Source organism: Bos indicus x Bos taurus, chromosome 7 (assembly GCF_003369695.1).
Source record: "Bos indicus x Bos taurus breed Angus x Brahman F1 hybrid chromosome 7, Bos_hybrid_MaternalHap_v2.0, whole genome shotgun sequence".
NCBI classification, from domain to species: domain Eukaryota; kingdom Metazoa; phylum Chordata; class Mammalia; order Artiodactyla; family Bovidae; genus Bos; species Bos indicus x Bos taurus.
In genome coordinates this window covers 40,257,459-40,279,567 of record NC_040082.1, presented here as the reverse complement: position 1 = coordinate 40,279,567, position 22,109 = coordinate 40,257,459, and the positions used below count along the sequence as shown (strand labels likewise).

At 41.2% G+C, this 22,109-nt stretch overlaps 1 protein-coding gene across 7 annotated transcripts in view; it reads right to left on the bottom strand.

Annotated features, from left to right (window-relative positions):
• Nucleotides 1–22,109, bottom strand: part of EBF1 (EBF transcription factor 1) — a 410,646-nt gene that overhangs the window by 114,430 nt on the left and 274,107 nt on the right. For 4 of the 7 annotated variants that reach the window (XM_027545801.1, XM_027545802.1, XM_027545806.1 and 1 more), the window contains exon 8: nt 21,369–21,510. In XM_027545801.1, coding sequence (XP_027401602.1) covers nt 21,369–21,510 — 142 coding nt within the window. The remainder of the gene's footprint in view (nt 1–21,368; nt 21,511–22,109) is intronic. The other 3 variants (XM_027545803.1, XM_027545805.1, XM_027545808.1) reach the window with 1 other exon arrangement.

The window sequence follows — 22,109 nt, the reverse complement described above, 5'->3', positions numbered from 1 at the left end:
CCCACACTAGAAGTATCAGCCTCTTTATTAGCAGGTAAATTTATAAGCTGGATCACCCCTCAGCCTCCAATAGAAATGATCTATTTCACTGATAGAAAGTCAGGGCCAGGAAAACCATGTTTACCTCAGGGTTTATGGGTGGCCTTGGGAATAAGGGTTAATTGAGCTCAGAGGTGCCTGCCCATTGAGGTGAATTAGTGGTGTGTACAGCTATCAACAGGGGCCTGGGGCTGCTCTTATTTTTGCCTCTGAAATCTCTTTGTATCGTGATCAATACCTCTCTTGTTTGGGGTAGCTGAACAGATGACCTGGGTGCAGCATTTACCACCGCTTCTCCCTAAAATGAGGCTTTTGCGACAGTTGATGTCCCATTATAATGAAGTCTCATTAGAGATGTGTTGTTTGGTTCTTTTCTCCATCCCTGTATTTAAATACCACTGGCAAACAACACTTAGTTGGTAAAAAGTACAAATCCAGAAAAGTTCTAAACTCATTTAAATCTCAAAATAAAATTCCACTGAAGGTTATTTTCCATTTCCTTTGTATATGCTATATTCAAAAATGAAAGCCCTCTTTTTCCAGCATTCTATTCTGTTATCTAGAACTCTCTACTACTGATGAACATTTCTACAGAGCAGATACCAATGCTTACAATGCAGGTGAAGATGCTGGCACTAGCCCTTAACGGCCTCTGAGTAAAGATAGAAAGATGCAATTATGTTAAGTTGATTTTAACATTCAGGTTATTATAGCATCTGAAAATGGGCCAGAGCTCCAGCTGTTCAAATTCCACATTTACCACTCAGTGTGACCTTGAAGCAGTCACTTACCCTCTCTGTTCTAATCCATTCTAAGCAGCAGTGGTAGCACCTCACAGACTCCTGGGAAAATGCAGCAAGTGCCTGCTTGGGTTTGCTGTTTTACTGTGTTCCAGGCACATAGGATTCTAGTTGTTAATATATTAGTTACTGTCATAATCATAATAAACTAACGAGTTTATTTACTAGAATACATCATAGTCTCAGCATCACAGATCATATAACGTATTATAAAACTTTCCTAGGAACTTTCAACCCAGTGACTTGCTAACATAGCTAAGTTTACTGAGGAGGTGGATTTGGCATCAGTACTTCCAAACTAGAATGTTTATTCCTAAGGTTCTCATTTGCCTGGAATGAAGATTAATGGCAATCTTTTCAGAAATGAGGAATTAACTTTAATGTTATTATCCCAAATTCTTGAGACTTGGCAGAAAATGTTGCAAAACCCATGAGCTCAGCTCCTTTCTGAGGGACACTTGTGACCTCATAAAATCTCAGGCCTTTTTCTCCCTTGTATCTACTTGATTTTGGTGAGGTTATGCTTGGGCGCAAGACAGTTCCAGAGATGGGGACACAAGGTACCCCAACTTGGACTCAGTGAACAGATTATCTGCCCTTCCTGTTTAATCGGACTATTGTTTTGCTGAGTTTTCCTTTTAAGTGAAATGATGACTTTCCTGACGGCTCACAGCTCAGTAGAAGCAGCACCTGCATTCTTTGATCCTGACAACCGGTAGCTGCTAGCCAGGGAGGAAGGCAAATGGAGGGTTTGACCCGAATGGGAAGGCTGGCCCTGTGAATTTTCACCATGTACAGGAAGCGAATCTATTCTAAGTTCACACCCTCTCCAAGTGGAAGCCTTAGACACCAGTAGCAGTTATAATGCCTGACCTGAACCCTAGCACCAGGGGGTACAAACTTCACTTTCATAACCTCGCCGCAGACTCCTAGTTAACTAATAAACAAATATACGCATTTGATGTTCTCTCACTCAAGGTGGAACATTCTTTGTAACACTTATTAACTTGAGTAACCAAATTTATTTCTGCCTTTTATTTTCTTTAGCAATTGCTTTATGCATTTAAGGATTTTATTGTTTATTAGGGTTTTTATTTGGTTTGGTTTTGTTATTGGTCTGCATTTACTGCCCCATCCACTAGCATATCTAGGTATTACTTGGCAAAGAATCATATACTATATATACAAAAGAGCCTCCCTCCTTCTGTCTCCCCCACCCTCCACCATGTGTACTTGTGTGTGATTGTCATTTTGAAGAGAAATGTAACCTATGGTATAGATATTTCTCAACACCAGATGCAATTAAATTATTAAATATTAAATGAAGAGATCAAGTACTTCAAGTGTTTTTCATTCTTTATTCCAAAGTGACTTCTTTTGGCAAGAAAGCCCTTTGCTTTGACATTAATGGCTCTCCCAGAAAACAAGTAAAATTCATAGTCACTAGATGGAAACGTAGATCCGATACCCATCTGTATCAACGCACAGTTAACCCAGTGGGGTCATCTAGGGGTATCTAAACTTGGTGGAAGAGCTAAGTTCCAAACTATGCCGTATGCTAACTACAAAGCAAGCCCAAATTATATCCACTTCCTGTTTGTTTTGCAGATTTCTTATTCTATTCTGACTTAAAAAAAAAAATTGCTCAACAATCAGTGGGCACAGATCTGAACAAAGGAAGGACAGAAATCCTGGTGGAACAATTGTAGTCCGAACATTCTAAGACAAGCACTTTTGGATTTCTGAGTTTGTCTATTTGTGATCCAGAACTCTCTGCAGGTTCACTACACAGGGTTATTTAACAATTGAGCAGTGAAAAATCTTGACATTTTGATGTACCTGTAACTTCTAAATTGCACTTGAAAGACTTGCTGAAGGCTTTTTGATTTAATGACACACAACACAGCATTGTTTCATAATATGCAAAAATTGTTTGTTAAAAACACTTCGGAAGCTCAGAATTTTATAACTCAAAGAGGTAAGAATATACTGCTTCCCACCTCAAGTTTGATCTGCCAAATCCAAAACTAAAATTGATCTGCCAAATCCAAAATTAAAATGTACAAAATATTAATCCTAGAGGAGCTCATAGCAAATAATGCCATCAGTTTTTCTTTTTGTTGTTGTTCTATGATTGTCAGCAACCCCTTTGCAACAGAGAAAAATAATCATGGAGGGTGAGAGAACCCTCAAAATAAATAATACATGGATCCAATTGTGATACATGTTGCAACAATAGTAAATTCACTTGCCTCTGATTATATAGTAAGCAAATAACTCTTTTCTTCCTGACAAGGAGAACTTTCATGCACAAAATTATTTTTAGCCCAATTCTCCTTATTATCCTACTACACGAAGTTCTAGATGTGAAAGTCATGGAAGAAAGGAAAATGAAAGTAACTTTCCAAAAATGGATACCCAATATTGTGAAAAGAGGAAACAATTTTCAGGTTAAAAAAAAAAATGTCACTGCTTCTTCATGGAATCCTCAAGTCTTTATTTGCAAGCAATCTCTCTAGGTCTGGAAAATCATAAAGTTAAATATGAGCAAGTCTAGTGGAAAATCTGTGACGCTAATCTTGGCTAGAGCCGTATTTTTAACAGGCCTTGAATGTGTGTGCCGGATTACCCAGATGGTCATACAGGAATCAGCCTGATAGGATTAAACCTTTATACTGAATTCTGCTCCATCTGTTCTCCAAGGTTTGCCTTTCCTTATCTGAATATGAATTTTTAGTCTCCTTGTGTCTGGGAGTCAGACTAAATTCAGCATTCAAAGCAGAGATGTGTGCAGATAATTTAACATTTCACTAGTTAATCTCAGTTGATATCAGCTTGGTCTTTTTCTAGTAAACATTTTTGTAAAGAATTTTCCTAAGAAGGAATTTAAAAGTATGGAGAATCCACGCTCTTTGTTAGAGGGCTTTTCTCCTCCCACTGAATTCTAGGACTCACTCCATTCACTGTTCTAACAAGGGTTTACATTGACGTTTGCACATAAAGACAGAAAAGGAAGACCTGTGTCCTCTCTCTAGATCTGACTATAAGAAGAGATGACATAATTCTGACTGGATGAATGATCCAAGGAGACTATATTCATGTATGTTTTGTTCTTTTTCTCCCTTTCAAGTATTAGTCGATACTTGATAAAATCATGTACAGCAGCTGTCTCTATCATGTTTATTAGGTTTTCTGTTTTTATGGAGACTTTCTCGGGGTGGAGGTTATAATTCAGCTTCATCTTCAGTGAAACGTGTTGATGTTTGTTTTGCCCTCCTGTACCTCTATCCCTAGAAGCAGTTAAAGCAGTGAAGTTACTCATTTCTCAGCTGGAAAAGCTGGTTCCGGGCAAGTTGGAAGACAGAGACCAGTAAGTTGCCACTGGGCCAGAGCCTGGTGGATGGTTTGGGGGTTTCCGACGCTGTAACAAAGGACAGGGGAGGCCTATGACTGCTGGGCTCAGAGAAGCAAACCAAGATACAAACGAATAAATAAGTTGCATGAAAGAAGGATCTTCTGGAATTCTACTTTGTGTCTGGTTTATGGCCATGTGATCATTAGATGTGTTGGATTTACACTTGTGATGGAACACAAGAGCCAGCAGCCTGTGGAACCCCAGGCCTAAGAAGAGAGGATCCCTCTAGCAGGGCTCCAGTGGTTGTCCACAGTCTCCTTGGTAACCCTAGTTTCTGGCTCTGCGCCATCACGAATGGCAGCAGCAAGCAGCTCATCAAAAATTTAGGCTTTTCCACACATATGTCTAGTTATTATATTTACACAGTACCCTTAACTGAACAGTCAGGGGGCAGAGAGCAGCAAAACTTCCCATTCAAGCTTAAGTAGATTTATACTTATTGACATAAACATACATAAAACATCTCGTAGAACATATGTGTTGGGTTCCTTAAATTGACAAGAATTCTAGTCAGGTGATAAGGGGTGATCCCAATTGGTGATCCTAACTGATGAAATCCACTATAAGTAATCTCTTATAAAATAAATACACACACACACACACACACACACACAGTCCCACCATTTATTCTCTACATTTTATCCTAAACAAGGACACTGCACCAGATGTTCGATTCTGTTACTTAAATCTGTTTTGCCCAGTATGGTAGTCATTGAAATTTAATTTTTAATTAATAAAAATTATCTTCTCTGTCATACCAGCCACATTGGCCAACAGCTCCATGTGACTAGTGATTATCACAGAGGACAGTACAGAAATAGAACATTTCCACCATCACAGGAAGTTCTATGGGACTGTGCTAATCTATAGTTCAAGTATAAATAATGAGCCAGTCATTGACAGGGAATAGTCAGAGCTAATCATTTAGGGGGTGTCCTCCATATGCCAGGAATTGTGCTAGGAACAATTAATCTCTAATCCTTCCAACAGTGATCACAAAAGCCAATGTTCACAGGGCCAGGCAGGAAAGGAAATAAATAAAATGGGCTAGGGGCAACACAATGGGAGAGGTGGGGAGTGCGGGAAACTGTAGAGTATCTCCCTTCCCCAAAAGGGACACAACTTCTCAGTTTAACTTAATCATTTCCATTTGAGAATGTGGCAACACCACCTGCACGACCACCCCTTCTGTTTATTAAGAGAATGGGCACATCCAGATTTTCTGTAAAACATCTCCATTTTTAATTGTAAAGCAACATATACATAGTTTCTTAAAGCACCATGCAAACCAAATCTAAATATGATTTCAAGCTGGATTCAACCATGATCTGATCTGTCAGTATGCAACATCTATGAATCCTTGGAGGGCCAATCATCTTTTAGTCATTAATTTCTGAAACTGCATGTCTAACACTGCCACTGACTCATCAAACAATAAACACCAGCCACAAGCACTGTCAGTTCTGTCTCTGTTTGTTCAAGCTCTCTCCCAGAACAACACAGAAGTCCCCAACCACCCGCCTCTGCTGTGCAAAAGATTTTCTATAAGCAGTTTGGGAGACAAGCTCTGTGCTCCTGAAGGATTTCTACCATCATCACGCAAGACAGCATAGATAGTGACTTTTTAAGGAAACCATGTTTTGAATGTGAGCAGCATCTCAAAATCAACCTTGTCCAACCTTTAGCACCACACAACTCTTGCTTTGTGCTTTTCAGAGTAGTACTGCTTACCTTTCTCTCCATGACCAAGGCTACTACTGCTAACATATTTCAGTGAACTTTTATTATTGAGAACCTTATCATTTTGAGCCAGTTTCCTCTCCTCCCTGACACATTCAGTGATGCTGCACTCCAGTGTTTGTTATAGCACAGATGTTTCCGTGGTGATGATCCATGATGTCACAAGCACTGGGATGTGTATCATCAAACTGATCCCAACAGAGGAGCAAAGGAGAGTGGGAACTCCACTTCCATTCGAACTCCATGTTGGACTGACCCAGCTTCCTCAAAAATTACTCTTTGGGGTCTGGGTTGTTCTATCTGGGCTGCAAAGAGCAAATACTCACACTTGCTTGCTTGTGATTCATTTCTACTATCAGATTATTAATTAGGTGCTAAGTCCTGTCTACATACCAAATTCCAAATTAACCTTCCTCTGACGTCCACTTTCAAAATGATACTGCCCTACTCAGAACCTTTCTGTGGTTTCCCCTTAGTGATTGGGGATCCCTGCAGATCAAGTCCACCCTTATGAGCCTAGCTGATTCTCCCCTCCCAACCTCATCCCCCACTTCTCCCAAACTGGAGGGAGTGCTCAGCAGCATGTGCTCACTGGCTCTGGAATTCAGGATGCCTCAGCTCACACGCCAGCTGCTTCACTTACCAGCCTAGGCAACTTACTTTTCTTAAACCTACCACTCTAATTACGGAAATCCAGGAACACTCACCTTGTGAGGTTTAAACGAGTTAAAGTGTACAGAGCTCAGCACAGACAGAATGAAGGGATGAGGAAGAGGAAGACAGGAAGAAGAAAACAGAGATGATGATGGCTGGCTCTCCAAATCCACTGCCTCCAAAAATGCTTTGCTCTTTTCTACTAGGAAACCTCCTTTTTTCACTAGAAGGTTACACCACTCACTTCCACCCAAACAGTATTTTGCCAGAAGACTGGTCTTTTGTGGGAAGTTGTTTCTATCCCACTCTACAAACACTACCCCTTCAGTGAACTCCTTCACGTCTTTCCCATTCATTTGTCACTTACTGCACATTTTTCTTGAACTTTTACCTTTATAAACATACGGAGGTGTGTGTACAGCCGGGCATGTGTATATGTATGCAAATCAACCCAACTATCAACACATCCATTGAAGGAAGGGACTCCATTCATTCATAAACTGGATGGGTCAGTACTCTGTACTTAACCAATACTTGACAATTAACTAGTAGTGTTATATTTTCAAGGGGTAGCCCATATATTATCTCAATTATTCTTAATATCAACCCCAAGTGGTGGGCAAGGAGATGTTATTTTAAATTCCACTTTACAAATGAGGTAACTGAAGCTTGGGAACTCATTTGAACTTGAAACTTTGAGAATCCACATTGGTCAATAAAGACAGATATTTAAAACACTCAAACTACCCTTCAATTTGGGTATATTTGAAATTTCTGCTCAGTTTGGCTAAAATACTCACTTCAATCATGTAAACATAGCCTAAGTCCCATAAAATCTTAGTTGTGAAATTCCTTATTCCCAAGACAGAGGGTGGGTATTTATTAACTTTACAGAATATTACTACTCTATTTCCAAGTAAAGTTATTTTTCCCTTAAGACTCAGCTCCACATATGAATTATAGTAAAATTTCTCTTTACCTTCTTCTGTTTCCAAGTTCAAAAAATGGCATCCTAATATAATACCACAGGTGCCAACTTAAACATAGGAACACTGGAAATACTGCCAGACTTCGAGGCTGAGAAGATCTTCTATTGTTGTAAGTTGGGCTGCTAAACACAGAGTCCAAACATCGCATATAAGCGATAGTACCACAAGAGCTTGCATTTTTGAAGTGTAGCACAGCTCCCCTTAACTTTCATTTTCAGCCTGGACATTATCCATTTCAATGGTGTTCATTATAGAATTTTGCATACACAACGATAAAAGTTTACAGATTAAATAGGTTACCCTAAAACGGTAACCTATTACCGTTAGATTCTCCAACTTTTTTTTTTGAGCAACAAGGACTGGATTCCACAGGCATTAGCTAACCAAACCAAGGAGAGTTTCTAGGATCTTGCCAAAGTTGAAAGGTAGAAGAATCTGAGGTTTGACTTTATAGATTTGTTGCACAAAATTGTTACTGGAAGAACACAGCTGGTTTGGTGATTCAGCCAGGAGATTTTAACAAAGAATAACCCCAACTCTGCTTTCCCGCTCTACTAAGAAATGACAAAAGAAATGCTGGGGCACATTCCCTCATCCACAGCCCCACACACAACATAGCCTAAAGCATCTGCCTCCAGCCCAGTAGGTGCTCAGTACCTGCTGCCCTCCCTACTGTGCGCAAAAGAGAAGTAGCCAAAGAATCATAAAGAATGAAAGTTCTCGATTTGTACTAACCACATTAATTGTAATCATCCTTCTCAGTAACAGCCAGAGTCTACTGCTATTTCTAGGCCTTCTGACATCTGTATATTGCTCTGCCCCAAAGTGGATGAAAGAAACTGATGTGTTGAGAAGAAGCCACAAGCCTGACACTGTCCCTGTCTCTGTTCCCCATATTCTCTGGCTACACATCACCCCCAGAACTATGTGGGGAAGAACGTGGGTTTGAACAACTGGTGTCCTGCTGATTGCAACTGTCAATTAAATAAACCAGCCACCCAGGAGCATATGTTCACACATAAAATATTAAATTCACAGATTGGGATAAAAATATATCAATACCTGGGTTCCGCTTTCATGCTTAGTGGTCAGATAAATATTCGGCCAATTCAGTTCTATTTCTGCGCCCTGTGGGCTCGACGGTGTTACTTTTGTGTTTCGCTTTTCTTTTCCTTCTCTGGTTACTGTCTGGTTTCCCATGTCGGTGCCTCCGTTATGACTGATCAGCAGCATACGTTTAAGCAGGATTTTAATTACTAGGTCATCTCCCAGCCAACTTGCCCAAGGCAGGCTGGCAGGAAAGTCCTACAATCCATGCCTTACACTTCTCATGCTCCTCTCCTGATAAATCTCTTATTTTCTGAGGACACTAGACTCAAGATGGCATCGTATTCATCTGATAAGGATGATGATCACCTAATTTCTATAAAGTTTCATTTTTGTCCACTGAGTATTTCAAGTTGCAGAGCTGGCACACAGAGGTTGAGATGGGGTGCCCGATAGCGTGACGTGATACCAGGATTTTTTATCTTAACCCAGAAAAGCACCTTCCCATATATCACTGCACATGCCAACTAACGTACCCTGGGGATTTAGCACAGATCTGGCTTTTCAATTTGCCTTTGAGTAACGTCGTCAATTTGCTTCAATTGAAGCAGGAATTATATTACATGATCAAATGGCAGGAGAATTTCTCTCCACCTCTGAAGTCCAATGCAAGAGAATCAGCAATGACTAAAGAGCAGGAAAGAACAGTAGTGATGGCCGCCTATGTCAGCTGGTTGGAGGTCCAAGTGCTGCGGGCACAAAACCCCACTCTTTTTTTCTTTTTGGCTGCAACCAAATTTTTGAAAGATGGCTTCAGTGTTCCTCATTTACTAAGTGGAGAGAATAATAGTAGTGCCCTCCTATGGTGGTTAAGAGCATTAAAAGAGATGATATAATGCGCTCAGTATTAAACCTGATGGGTAGTAAATGCTCAAAGGCTGCTATCAAAATAGCAAAACCACCATCACTCGAAACATTGCCCTGAAAGCTAGCATATTACTGGGCAAAGAATTCCGTTAGCCTGTGATCACAAAAATACACTGCATCCACTTCTCCAGGTCAAAGAGAAAGCAATCTATGGAAAATTTTCAAACTTATTTTCTCAAAAATGGATCTCAGACCTAAGGCACTTTTCTGATTAGCTCTCCCCCAAGCTTCTAATATTTTGTTCCCATGTGAAACTTTGGACACACTTCCTCCTCTGCCTAAACTGCTCTTCCCTCCTTGCTTGACAAATGCTACTCCTTATTTTTAAGTGTCATTGATTCTTCAGATTTGGCTGTGTTCTCTTGTTTAAAGCTCCCTTAGCAATCTGTGTTCCTCCTGATAGTGCTGACCATCATTTCAATTTAAGTAATTTCATGTGCAATTATTTGCTTTGTATCGACACATAAACAGACACTTACATGACCATATACCTCACAATGTCAACAACGGTGCCTACCTTGTTCACCTCTGCGTCTCTATGGTCTAATAGAGCAGGCAGTCAATAAATAAACCTAAGTAGATACCTGATGGAATAAACAAATGTACTAAAGAAGAATCATCAGAGTTAAGATATTAAGGTGCTAAACAGAGTAGCTGAAAAAGAGTTGAGACATTTTCCAATGGTTATTAACTGCCATGACACCCACACTGGGCTTCCTCACTGAATTAAGCTGAGGCTCTCTGGAATCAGGTTTCCTAAGCTGATCGGTCTCCCTTGGAGCAGCAGGCACTCCATTCTCATGGGGGTTAAAATTAGCACCATTAAGCTCCTCCTGCACTGGGCTCTAATCATGCAAGGGCCCAGGTGGATCTTGCTGACAGATGTTAAGGTTAGAAGGAAGGGTAGCAGCCAGATGAGAAAACAGAGCCACCCCCTTCCGGAGGTACCAGCACTTCCTGTCTTTAGGCCTGGCTGGTTCCTGCCTGCCCCACCCCTCCCCCATGCATCAGTTTCAACACAGTTGCTGCTCTTTCTGTCATTTGAACTCAAATCCTATCTTCGAAATTGATGGGCGATTCTGCCCCTGACAACACAATGTCAGCTTTGCTCAGTGTCCAGCTGGTTCCGTATATATTATCATAATGCGCTGCCTGGGTGGACCCTGGCTGATGCTCTTCCTTGACTCAAATCCTCCTTTCCACACTAATTTCTGCTCTCTGACATGCAGACACTACTTGTTTAAAAATAAAAACAGAGTTTACAGCTTGGGAGACATTTTGATTTTCAAAATCCTATGAGGACACATTAAGTCTATTCTCATGGTAAACTGAACTAAAAAGGTTTTCTATTAAAAAAACAATATACGACTCATCTAAAAAAAAAAAAAAGTGTTTCCCAGGGTCCTATACTGTTTCCTGGTGACATGAAAGAATTATTATTTCCCTCAACCCACTAAGCCCTCCAAAACAGTGTTTCCCAAACTTCAGTCCTGATTTTGCTCCATCTCCTATCACTTACTTTATAACTTAATTAAGATTATACCTGCTATTCTTGTTTACATTGAATTACTTTTTTCTTTAAATTTAGTCTTGCCCTAAGCAACAGCAGCTGTAGGTCACAATTTGGGAATGCTTTGTTTATGGTGAGGTTTTTTTTGTTTGTTTGTTTTCTGTTTTGTTTTTTTCCTTATGCATTAAGATAGACAAAACTATTTTTTGAGAGTTTTTTTAAAATTTTTGTTGGGAGTACAGTTGCTTTACAATGTTGTGTTAGTTTCTTCTGCACAGCAAAGTGAATCCGCTATATATATATACACACACACACACACACACACACATCCCCTTTTTTTTAGATTTCCTTTCCATTTAGGTCACCATAGTAGAGTTCCCTGTGCAATAAAGTAGGTTCTCATTAGTTATCTATTTTATACATAATATCTAAACAGACATTACTGTTTTTTTTTTTTATCTTTTTTTTTTAATGTTTTCTCCCACCACCTAAAATGATACACATACTTCATGGGAAACTAGTCCAAAATCTCATTGCTAACCATCAAGTGAAGTCAATGTTACACCATCTCAGCTGAAGGAATTCAGAGAGAACACCAGGTGAGAGCTACCTAAGGCACAAGTGTCTGCGTATGGCACAGTGTGTGGCTTTTTCAGGACTCCTGGGACCCACTGCCAACCTCCTGCATAAATGCCCACGGTGAAGGGAAGTGGCCTCAGGTCTGTCCTGTGGAATGACCATCACCTTGGTATTTTGGTGGCCACTCACCAAAGCAGTGAGTGTATCACAGCTCAATAGATCAGCTGGGTTCAAATGGCATATCATCAAGGCTTAAAGGGCTCAGCAAGCCCCTATCCCCAGCTAACAGATGAGGAAACTGAGACCCCAAAATCAAAGTACACAGTGGATGTCACAAAGCAAAGCAGGGGCAGTGCTCTGTTCTCATTTATTTCTACATGTATGAATGAAAAGGTTCAAACAAAGAGATGTTGCAAACCCATCCTGATCAATGCCCCTGAATATCTTATCTTAATAAGATTTATGACCAGTACAGAAGTTCTTATTTGCATATTCATATTACGTGAATCCTCTGATATCCTCAAGTAAGTAGAAAGTAATTAGGAGGAGGCCTTTGGTTTGAGACAATCAATTATGCAGATAAACACAATTGGAATTATGATGCTTTTGTAACCGAATTTTTTTAAAAATAGGCTTAAAATGTTCTGCTGTTTCGGTCCAAGTTATCAGCTGAAAGCATCATTCTGCCCCCTCCTCCCATGCCCTCCTCTGACACTATGTGCTTATTAAAATAAGCTAGGTGTGGTTCACTCATTTACTAGGTCACACAAAACACCAAATAAACTGTGGGAAGTTTCCCACAGTTAACAGGTTTGTCAACAAATTTATATAAGAAAACTATTTCTTGTGGGGTGAGGCTCAGTAACTCTTCAGTACCCCAACAAGGAGATTCTTAGTATCCTACCAGTCTTAAAACTCACAATTTCACACTTTTCTGGTGGTCTCCTTTTTTTCTACCTTGTACAGAGGAGCCTGGTGGGCTGCAGTCCATGGGGTTGCAGAGAGTTGGAGCGACTAACACTTAATACATGCCAGAGAGTCCATACGGTCAGCAAATGAGTTCTACAGAGATGAGTTGGACCATCCTTGCAAATAAATACAATATTACCAGCCTCTCTCTCTTATCCTATCAGCCCTATGAAAAACATATATGTCAGCAAATAAAAGAAGTGTTTTCTTGATTTGACTATAGCCATGAGAAAAATAGGCTATTGAAGGAAAATAAACTCTCAGGTAAACATATGTAATATGCCCATTAAAAACAAGAAAAGATATGTCTGGATTAACTTTTCAAAGGTCTATTTGAAAGCACAACAAATAAGTATAACTGCCTTACTTGTATTGAGAAAAAAATTAAGAAGAGTAGGACAATAAACAGAAAGACTATGAGCATACTGTATAGAGTAAGTAATTGAAAGGACAGACTCTAAGGGACTTCCCTGGTAGTCCTGTGGCTAAACTCTGTACTCCCAATGCAGGGGGCACAGGTTCAATCCCTGGTCAGGGAACTAGATTCCATATGTCTGGATTAAGAGTTCTCATGTCACAACTGAGACCCAGCACAGCCAAATAAATGAGTTTTTTTCAAAAGAAGGAAATAAAGTATGGACTCCGAAGTCAAGCTTTCTGGGTTTGAATCCTAAATTTACGACATCCTTGCTGTGTAACTCTGGGCAAGTTACTTAACCTCTCTTTAGTCTCACTTTCCTCATCTTTACAATGCGTTGCCCACAGTATTATGTGCCCAGTATAGTAAGGGCTCAGTGAGTACTTGTGTCAGATTGTCGGCCCCACTGATATGCAGAGCTCTGTGATTATGTAGACCAGGCTTGAGTCCCAGTTTCAGCTCTGACTGTGGCCTTGGGTAAGTTGGTGACCTCTTTAAACCCCAGTTTTCCCATCTGTAAACTGAGGAAAATAACTGTTACAGCTTATCGGGCTTGTTGAAGGATTTGATGAGATTATATAAGTAAAATCATTAGCAAATGCTCCGTAAATGTTAGCTGATAATAGTCCAAAAATAACAAGAGCAATAATAAGAAGAAAAAGAATACATACTGTCACCTTGCCTGGTCATTAGTAAGCAGGATGGCAAAGTCTGAGCACTCTTTCTCCTTTGTCAGCAGTGCTGGCTGGTGGTGTCATATTCAAATAAAGACAGAGTAGATCACCTGCTTAGCAGTGCCCTGTGACTTATGAACTCTTTAATCTGCCTGACACTGAGCACTTACTGGCTCCCAAGTCTCCAGTGTTAGGATTTCTGGGGTTACCTGCTTTATGGATTACTCAAGGGAGACTTTGAAAATCAGTCTTCACTTACATCCCTGTTCATTATCTTGACTTCTTGCCGGGTCCTTTCTATTGCAAGGGAAGACAAAAAGACACCTTCTGTGCTGGTCAAAGAAAAAGACCTGATGTGATGCTTAAAAATCTGGGGTCTCTGTCCTCTACAGCTCATCTGGATATTCTTAACCCTAACGTTCTGTTCTTGCATCTGTCTTGCTTTCCAAGTAGGAAAAAAATCAATTGATAAGAAGTGACATGCCACCCTTGGTAACAAGAGATGATGCCCATATTTTTCTGCTAAACTAGACCCTTCACTGAAATGGGCCTGGCTGGAGTTCTGCACCACAACCAGTCCCATAAAGGGCCACTGTCCGAGTGTAAAGCTCTGAGTCATTCATCCTCTGCCCTTGTGTTCTGAAGGCACACTGCATTTGTCAGGAAGTTGGTGAGATTTCATAGATGTTCTTCTTGTGACCTTGGAATCCCAGAGATTCCTGCAAGTCTAAGCCAGCCAGAACTGGAAAGGCATCAGGGTGGACCCTACATCCTCTGACATCAGTGCAACCCCTGAAATCCATACTTACTGGTCAGCATACCATGGGCAAGTGCAGCTTTAAGTGGATTTTGATGGTAATAGTTATATGAGTGTAAGCTGGCTAATGCCCTCTCCAGGCCTTAGTTTTCTTCTTTGGAATACGAAGGGCTGTGTTAGATGACCGTCCATACTTCAGTGACTCTTCACTCAGGATGAGGTGTGTGTCTAGCCATTGACCATGGAGGGAGGGGAGCAAGAGACTTGGGACAGTATGTTTCTCTTTGTTTATTTTCAATCATCTAGTTTTCTTTGATTGGGGTTAGATAAGATACATTTCATACATCCAAAAGCACAGCAGCCCTTTAATCTAAAGGCCTTAGAAAGGTAAGTCTCTACAGGTTCACTCCTGTAAACACAAGTAAACTCCTGCTAAGCTATTTACAAAAAAAGAAATTCGATAAGCCAAAACCATCTGGAGAAAGAACTCTCCAAATTTGGGACATTCTTCCTATTTTGAAGACATGCACTGTTAACAGAATGAGAAGTGATGAGGGGTACAGCTCCAAGGTACGGTCAACTCCCTGACGAGCTCCCAAAAGCTAGGAGGGAAGGGCAAGGTTATAAGTCACTCAGAGCAATCTTGCCCCAGGCTTTTACGACATACTAGGAGTCTGCGTAATTGACACTGAGCTCTTAAAAGCCCTGCCTGGCTCTCCCATATCATCTCACAATTGTCACTGACCATGGCCTGGGCATCCACACAGGCCTGCATGATCTGACCCTCAGCAGCTTCCCCAAACTCGTCTCCTGCCGCTTCCTGTGCCCAGAGCAACAGGAGCCATTGCAGGCTGCTTCTGGTTCCTTGGACTCAATTAGGCAAAACAGCCTTTGCACATGCTCTTCCATCTGCCTGGATATTTGTTTCCGCCCCCTGTCAGATGAAAGCGTACTCATCTCATGGTTCTGGCATAAGTGAGATTTCCTCAAAGAAGCCTTTCTTGACACTTCATTCCTCCTCTCTCCTTTTATGGGTCCCCTTTGATGCACAATTCTAAGCAGTTAGTTGTAAACTGTGTTTAGCATCTTCCTTCTCTATTTACATCATACTTTCTATGAAGACAGCAACTCTTTCTGCCTGTGCTCCTGCAGCTAGCTCCCTGTCTGGCATGTGGTGGAGGCTTAGTATGAAGGAATAGAGGAAGGAATGATCTGAGGTCAACCTTATTGACACCTAAGAAAGGGCAATACTAGAAAAGTCTTTGGAGTTCTCTGTTTCTCCACAGGCACCTCAGGAGATACCAGCCGAGTGAAGGTACGTGTCAATGGCTTCAGTCCAGAGTGTCAGAAAATAGTGCATGTGATACACGTGAAATCTAGGAAAATGGCACTGATGAGCCTACTTGCTGGGAAGGAAGGGAGACACGGACGTGGAGAACGGACTTGTGGGTGCAGCGGGGGAAGGAGAGGGACGGGACGAGTTGAGAAGTGGCACGGACATATATACACCATCATGTGTAAAACAGATAAATAGTGAGAAGCTGCTATACAACACGGGGAAGCGAGCCTGACCAAGAAGGGTGAGATGGGGGCAGGGAGGGAGTTTCAGGAGGGAGAGGACATATATAAACATGATTATGATTGATTCGGGCTACTGTACAGCAGAAACCAACACAACATTGTAAAGCAATTTTCCTTCAATTAAAAAAGAAAAGTAGATAGTACATGTGGAAAGGTCTGGAGATGGCCCCAGCCAGGCCTGAGAAAACATACACAACTGAGGTCAGAGAAGCCAAGGGACCTTTTCCCAGGTTTCCTTTTCCCTTAAGCTAGTTAATGGCAGTGATAGGACTAGAATCCAGCTCTCCAGTCAGCCCATCCTCCTCTCTCTAGGTCCAACAGACACTTACCAGCCACTTCTGAGGGACTCATTACACAGAGGGGAGAAGAGGGCCCTTGCTGCCTTTGGAAACTCCATACCGTCTCTCAATTTGGAGTAATCTCCCCAAGCCTGAGCCATCTTTCTCCACACATCCAGAAAACAACACATTTAAGTGCAGCTGCAAGTCAATGGGGCTGGATACCCAGGGGCAACCAACAGAAGCAAAAAACCACTTCTGTCTGGAGCAAAAGGATTAAAGAAGGTCAAATGCTAAAGAGCAAGAATAACACCATATTGTCAGGGGCAGCTGGAAGGGGCCACTACAATGGAAAAGTCAGAACCGACTAGCAGTTGGGAGAATCGGATTCTCTTTCTCCATCACTGTACTTACAGCAAGGAGATGGCCCAGCGAGTCTAATACCATTCAATCTTTATTCTACAAAGGATTTTTAGTTTGACCAAATCCCACTTCTGTTTTATTTTGGGATCCTGGCATCATTATGGCATCATTATACTTCACATTTCAATCTTTGTAATTACTATGAAGGGAGATTGAATTCTTCTGTATCCGATGCCCACAAAACTAAATTTCAATCGCTTTCCATTTAAAAAAGCCAGAAGTGTCTTTAAACACTGGTGTTTGAGCCAAAAAACTAAGTCCTCAGGTCAGAACTCAAGAACAGTAAAATGTCCATCTTCCAAAAGCTCTTGATTAATATAGTCCTACTAATTTTTAAGGTAAATATCAAGGTTTGTACAAATTTGTAACAATTTTTTAAAAAAACTCTTAATCTCAAGAACATCTCACCAAGGCCTTAACTGCACTTCCAGGAAGGGTGACAGATGAGCTCTTAACCCCCTCAGATTTCCCCAAGGACCCTGGAGGAGGCAAGTTACCCAGTAATACAGAAAGGGGAGAGAGTAGAGGGAGGGAGAAAAACACATGCATGCCAAAAAAAAAAAAAGTCCCCTTAAAAAAAAATGAGCATTTAAAGTGCTTGTCAGCCGGCTCCCTGACAAAGACAGTAGTGTATTCATAGCCATTTGCATAAATGCTGCCGGTGAGTTCACCATGGCTGCTAGCGCTAATGGTACATAAAGTAATTTAGTCACTTCTCCCAGCATTCTATGTCAGAATGATGAGCACCGGCACTTTGCCTTGTTGCATATTAGATCATTAGATAATAAAGTGTTAGCGCATGCAAGCTGGCAGGGTCCCCACACTACAGCTTTGTGAGGGCACTGCTTTTTGCAACAGGGGGCAAAAATAGAGAAACGGATGCCACGTGTGGCCTTACATTCAAATAAACACAACTTGAAATCTCAGAAGAACAATGATAATATACCCTGCAAGCCCTTCGAAGATCCCTAGCACACAGTCCCCAGGAATTTGCCCAAGTGATGGGGAAATTGGAAGGGCACAGGAGCCAGGGCTGTGCATTTTACCTTCCCTTGGGTCAGCTCAGGGTCTTTGACCCCAAGTCTACTTTTTTTCAAAAATCAGAATCCTGAGAGCAGTTAGGTTCTGGGGCTGCCTCTCTCCACAACTATACATCTTCCCTAACACTACTGCTTAAAGAGAAAACCTCACTGGCCTAAACTCTCTCATAAATATCCAGCCAAAGAAAATCTCAGTATTTATGAATGAAGGCAAAAAATAGGAGGGAGCGCAATTACCATGAGCTACAACGTGCCAGGATTCACCCTCTCTGGACCACACAGGAGTCTATGAAATAAATTTGCCTTTGTCAGCTCTCTTACTTGAAATACAGGGACAGTTATTTGAGCATGGAGGTTTGTGAGTCTGTGGGTCACACAGCGAAGACGGCATGAATGTAAAGTGTGGTCTCTATTTCTCTTATATGCAGAAAGGTGAGCCACGAAAGAGAACTTTCTTCCAACTGCCTGACAAGCAGGATATAAAAAGAGATGTGCAGAATAGCTCAAAATAATTCAGGCTACCTGTAAATGAGATGGTAGGGAGCCCAGAATGAGGGAAAACAAGGCTCCTGCAAGTCACCTAGGAGGTGAAAACAGCACGCGCAGTCTCACTGTGGGGCAGCTCTGTGAGGTGGAGGTGGCAGAGGGAGGGGCTGACGAGGGGGTATGGCTCTGTGAGTCAGTTTCAAATTGGATTGTTTAATAGCAAGATAAAGTATTACTATACCCTCAAGTCGACATGAATTAGCATCAAAGTCCACTCCCACACAGCATCATGAAGAAGCCCATAGTCACTCTCTGCTGAGTAGATATTTATGTCAGCTTGAAGTGTCTAAATGAGTGGGTGGTTATGTGTGGTTGGTTGATTCATTCTGCAGAGAAGCAGATTTCCACGTTACTGTCATTACTGAGAACCTCAAGGTGTCTGCCTTTTTATTCTTCTGGGTAGAAATGAAGTCAGGTTTTGGTGAGAGGGAGGCCCTCTAGCTGAAGGAGATAGGACACACTCAGGTCCCAGAGATGGTTAACCATGAAAACACAGTGAAATGTCATTATTTCTTGAGTAATATGCTAAGAAGAATATGGTCATTTGTGGACTGGTCACCTGCAGCAGAGGAATAAAATGCTGTCTTTAAAACTTTGAATACAAACGCTAGCCCAACTGAAACATTAATATGTCCACCTAGAAGGGAGAATGTTCCAGCTGGAAGGTAACGTACAGACATTTTGATCCGGAAATCTCAAACTGTGAGCCTCTGGCTGTCTTCTACCTAAGTGACTTTCTTCCCCTGTCCTCCCTTCAGGGGCTAAAACACTTGTAATTTGTTACCAATGATTAAAAATTGAGAGAGTTTTACTTCTGGTCAGACTGGAACATCTGGCCCACCTGGGCTCTCCCTGCCCTTGATGACAACTGCCGGGGGCTTGGGTCGGCAGAGCATGAACTTGCCCTTCTTCCGCAGTCTCCACCCAGACAACTTCCCCTCTATATGTGACCTGCCCCCACCCAAGGCACATTTTTTTTGTTTACCCCCTAGAGACCATCACCTTCACTTTGCCGAGAAGGAAACTAAGGATCCTCAAAGGTAAGCTGACTTGTCCAAGGTCACACAAAGGCTAGAAGTGAAGCTCGGAACTGGTTTAGGTTTCAAGGCTCTTTCTCTACCATGCCATGATGTAAAAGAATGTTCCTGACCTCCAAGCCCTAGAGGTGTCCTGGCTAGTGAGTTTGTTTAGCGGGTTTTTTGGTGAAGGGATGATTTGCAAGGTGTCATATCCTCTCCCACCAGCTTCACAAGAGCAGGAATGGGAACCTGGGTGTGGTCTGCACATGGAGCACATTTTAGAACTATGAACCCATGACTGTCAGATACCAAACTGACAGTCAAGTCAGTTCCCAGACAGGACAGTAACTAATGGTCAGAGTTGGAAACAAGACTTTGGCTTTTAAGCCACTGTTGTCCAAATTGTATCCACTGAGTATTTACCTATTTTTTCCTTCTTCCTTTCAACTCAATATCTCTAATCATACAAAGTCTGAAGTGACTCCAAGGGTATAAAAATGGCAATATTACTATAAAGTGAGGATCCGAATAATTTTAAGTACAGAAATGGAGCTAGGAATGTAATCATGAGCAGGTGTTTCTAATGGCCTCCTGCAAAAAGTAATATCCATCCATCTCAGCACTAATGAAACCATAAAGAAGCAGCTTTTGAAAGATGATGGTTTACTTTAAAAAGACTGTAAAACTGGATGTGGTATAGAATCTCTTCTAAGAGTGTTCCATCTGGCTAATTAATAAAAAGTAAAGATTGTGTATTCCTTAGGCGCACACACACAAAAAAAAAACAGGCAAAAATGATGACAGTAGTGTGTTTATTAAATTGAGATGCTAGCAGAGAAAGGAGTTTTCTACCCTATGAACTAGATCGTGGACAGTTCGTGGTCCATCAAAAAATCAGGCAATCAGCTGGTACTTTGTGTGGTAGTGTTTTCAAGAGAATTCTGATGACCTAGCAAACTGAAAGTAAAATGGGGAAAATAAGTGAAGAGTTTAACTTGAGGAGATTGGAGAAAACCTAGCAAAGTGACTGGTATCCAGTTGAAACTCAGTCACAGTTTTTTGGGTGGATTGATGGATGGATGAAAAATGGGTGGATAAATAAAGGATGAATGGAATGGATAGATAGAGGATGGATGATGATGGATGGATAGATGGGTTGATGAATGGATGGATGATGAACAGATGGATACACTATATATATATATATACATATATATATATACATATACAGGTAGCTCAGAAACATTTGGACATATGCTCAGTCCAGCCTATTGTTCCTTGGAGTGGCATTCACTTTGTTTCAAATTTTTGTCTGGTTTCCTCCAGACCTCTCAAAGGTACAACTAACTAGCCATAAAATAAAGGCAAATATGATTTCTCCCCACCAAAATCTGCCTACATAAAGCAAGCTGCATCATGTGGTGATGAGGGGTGGGGCATGCACAGGGCACATAAATGGAAGGGACATTTAGTTTGGAATTTATATGCAAAAAGAAACACATCCAACCAAGACTTTGCAACCTTATCTCCAAATGAAGTTAAATGTATGGTCACAGACACATACCAGTAGGATTGTAAAGAAAGAGAAACTCACTAGCCAGGACACCTGTCAAAATACTCAAAATCTCAAAAAACTCAAAATCAGGATTTTTGTTGCCCTGCTTTGGCCTTTCACTATTTTTAAAATCAAGTGGCAGTTTAAAATAAAGCAGTGGTCCAATCTCCCTCTGTCTTTCCATCATAAGGAAGGAAATGTCAGCCATTTCCAGGGTAGGGACCTGTGCAACAAGAAAGCCTGGGCCTCCGAGATATCTTCCTGTATTGAAATACTCAGCATCAACACTGTTCAACAGGACATTTGAAATTTGAAAAGGGGTAGAAAAGATGGTGGAGTTGGAAGAAAGAAACCAAATAAATGCACAGTTAAAGTAGCAATGACAACCAATGAAAATGATTCGCCTACCATGTTCCAGATAAGAGGGCGTACCTTCCGAGGGGTCAAGCCTCCGAGCCCTCCGCCCATGCTTTGAGTTATTATGGACAAACATATTATCAGAGACTGCCAGGACATGGCCATCCACATTGACTGTCGTAGACACCACGACCTGGAGACAGAAGAGAGAAATGAATGAACATTTTAATATAAAAGCACGGAGGGTAATAAACTCAAGTTAAATAAATAACAGCTGGGAGCTGCAGAAAATTGCATAGCTATTTCACATAATAACTGGTGCTTATGCTGTACAAGTCTAACAAGAGGAGCTATTGATGAGTGGGTCTTTGGCATGGAACGCTTTTGATGCAGTTTTAAGTAAAATTGCACAGTTTATAGCTATACAGCAGAAGGTACACTGTTAACCATAATTTTAACAAGAGGATCTTTATTAGCATATTTTTTTTTTTACACAAGGGTGGTTGTGTTTCACCTAAATTACCCTTCAGTTTAGACACTGAAGCAGATATCACAGTTGATCATGCAAATAAAAATCTTTTGAATCTTTAAAATATTCCCCCCACTACCACTGTGTCAGGGTTAAGAGGAGAGAGAAATGAAAAAGAGAGGTTTCAGTGAGAGCTGGGATGCATTCTTCTCTCCTGGGTGTCTTTTTGGGGTTTCTTGTACTTTTTTCTACCCACATTAGTTTAGTTAAGTAGACATCAGACCAAAGCCCCCCTCACCACCACTACCCAAAAATCTTTGCTA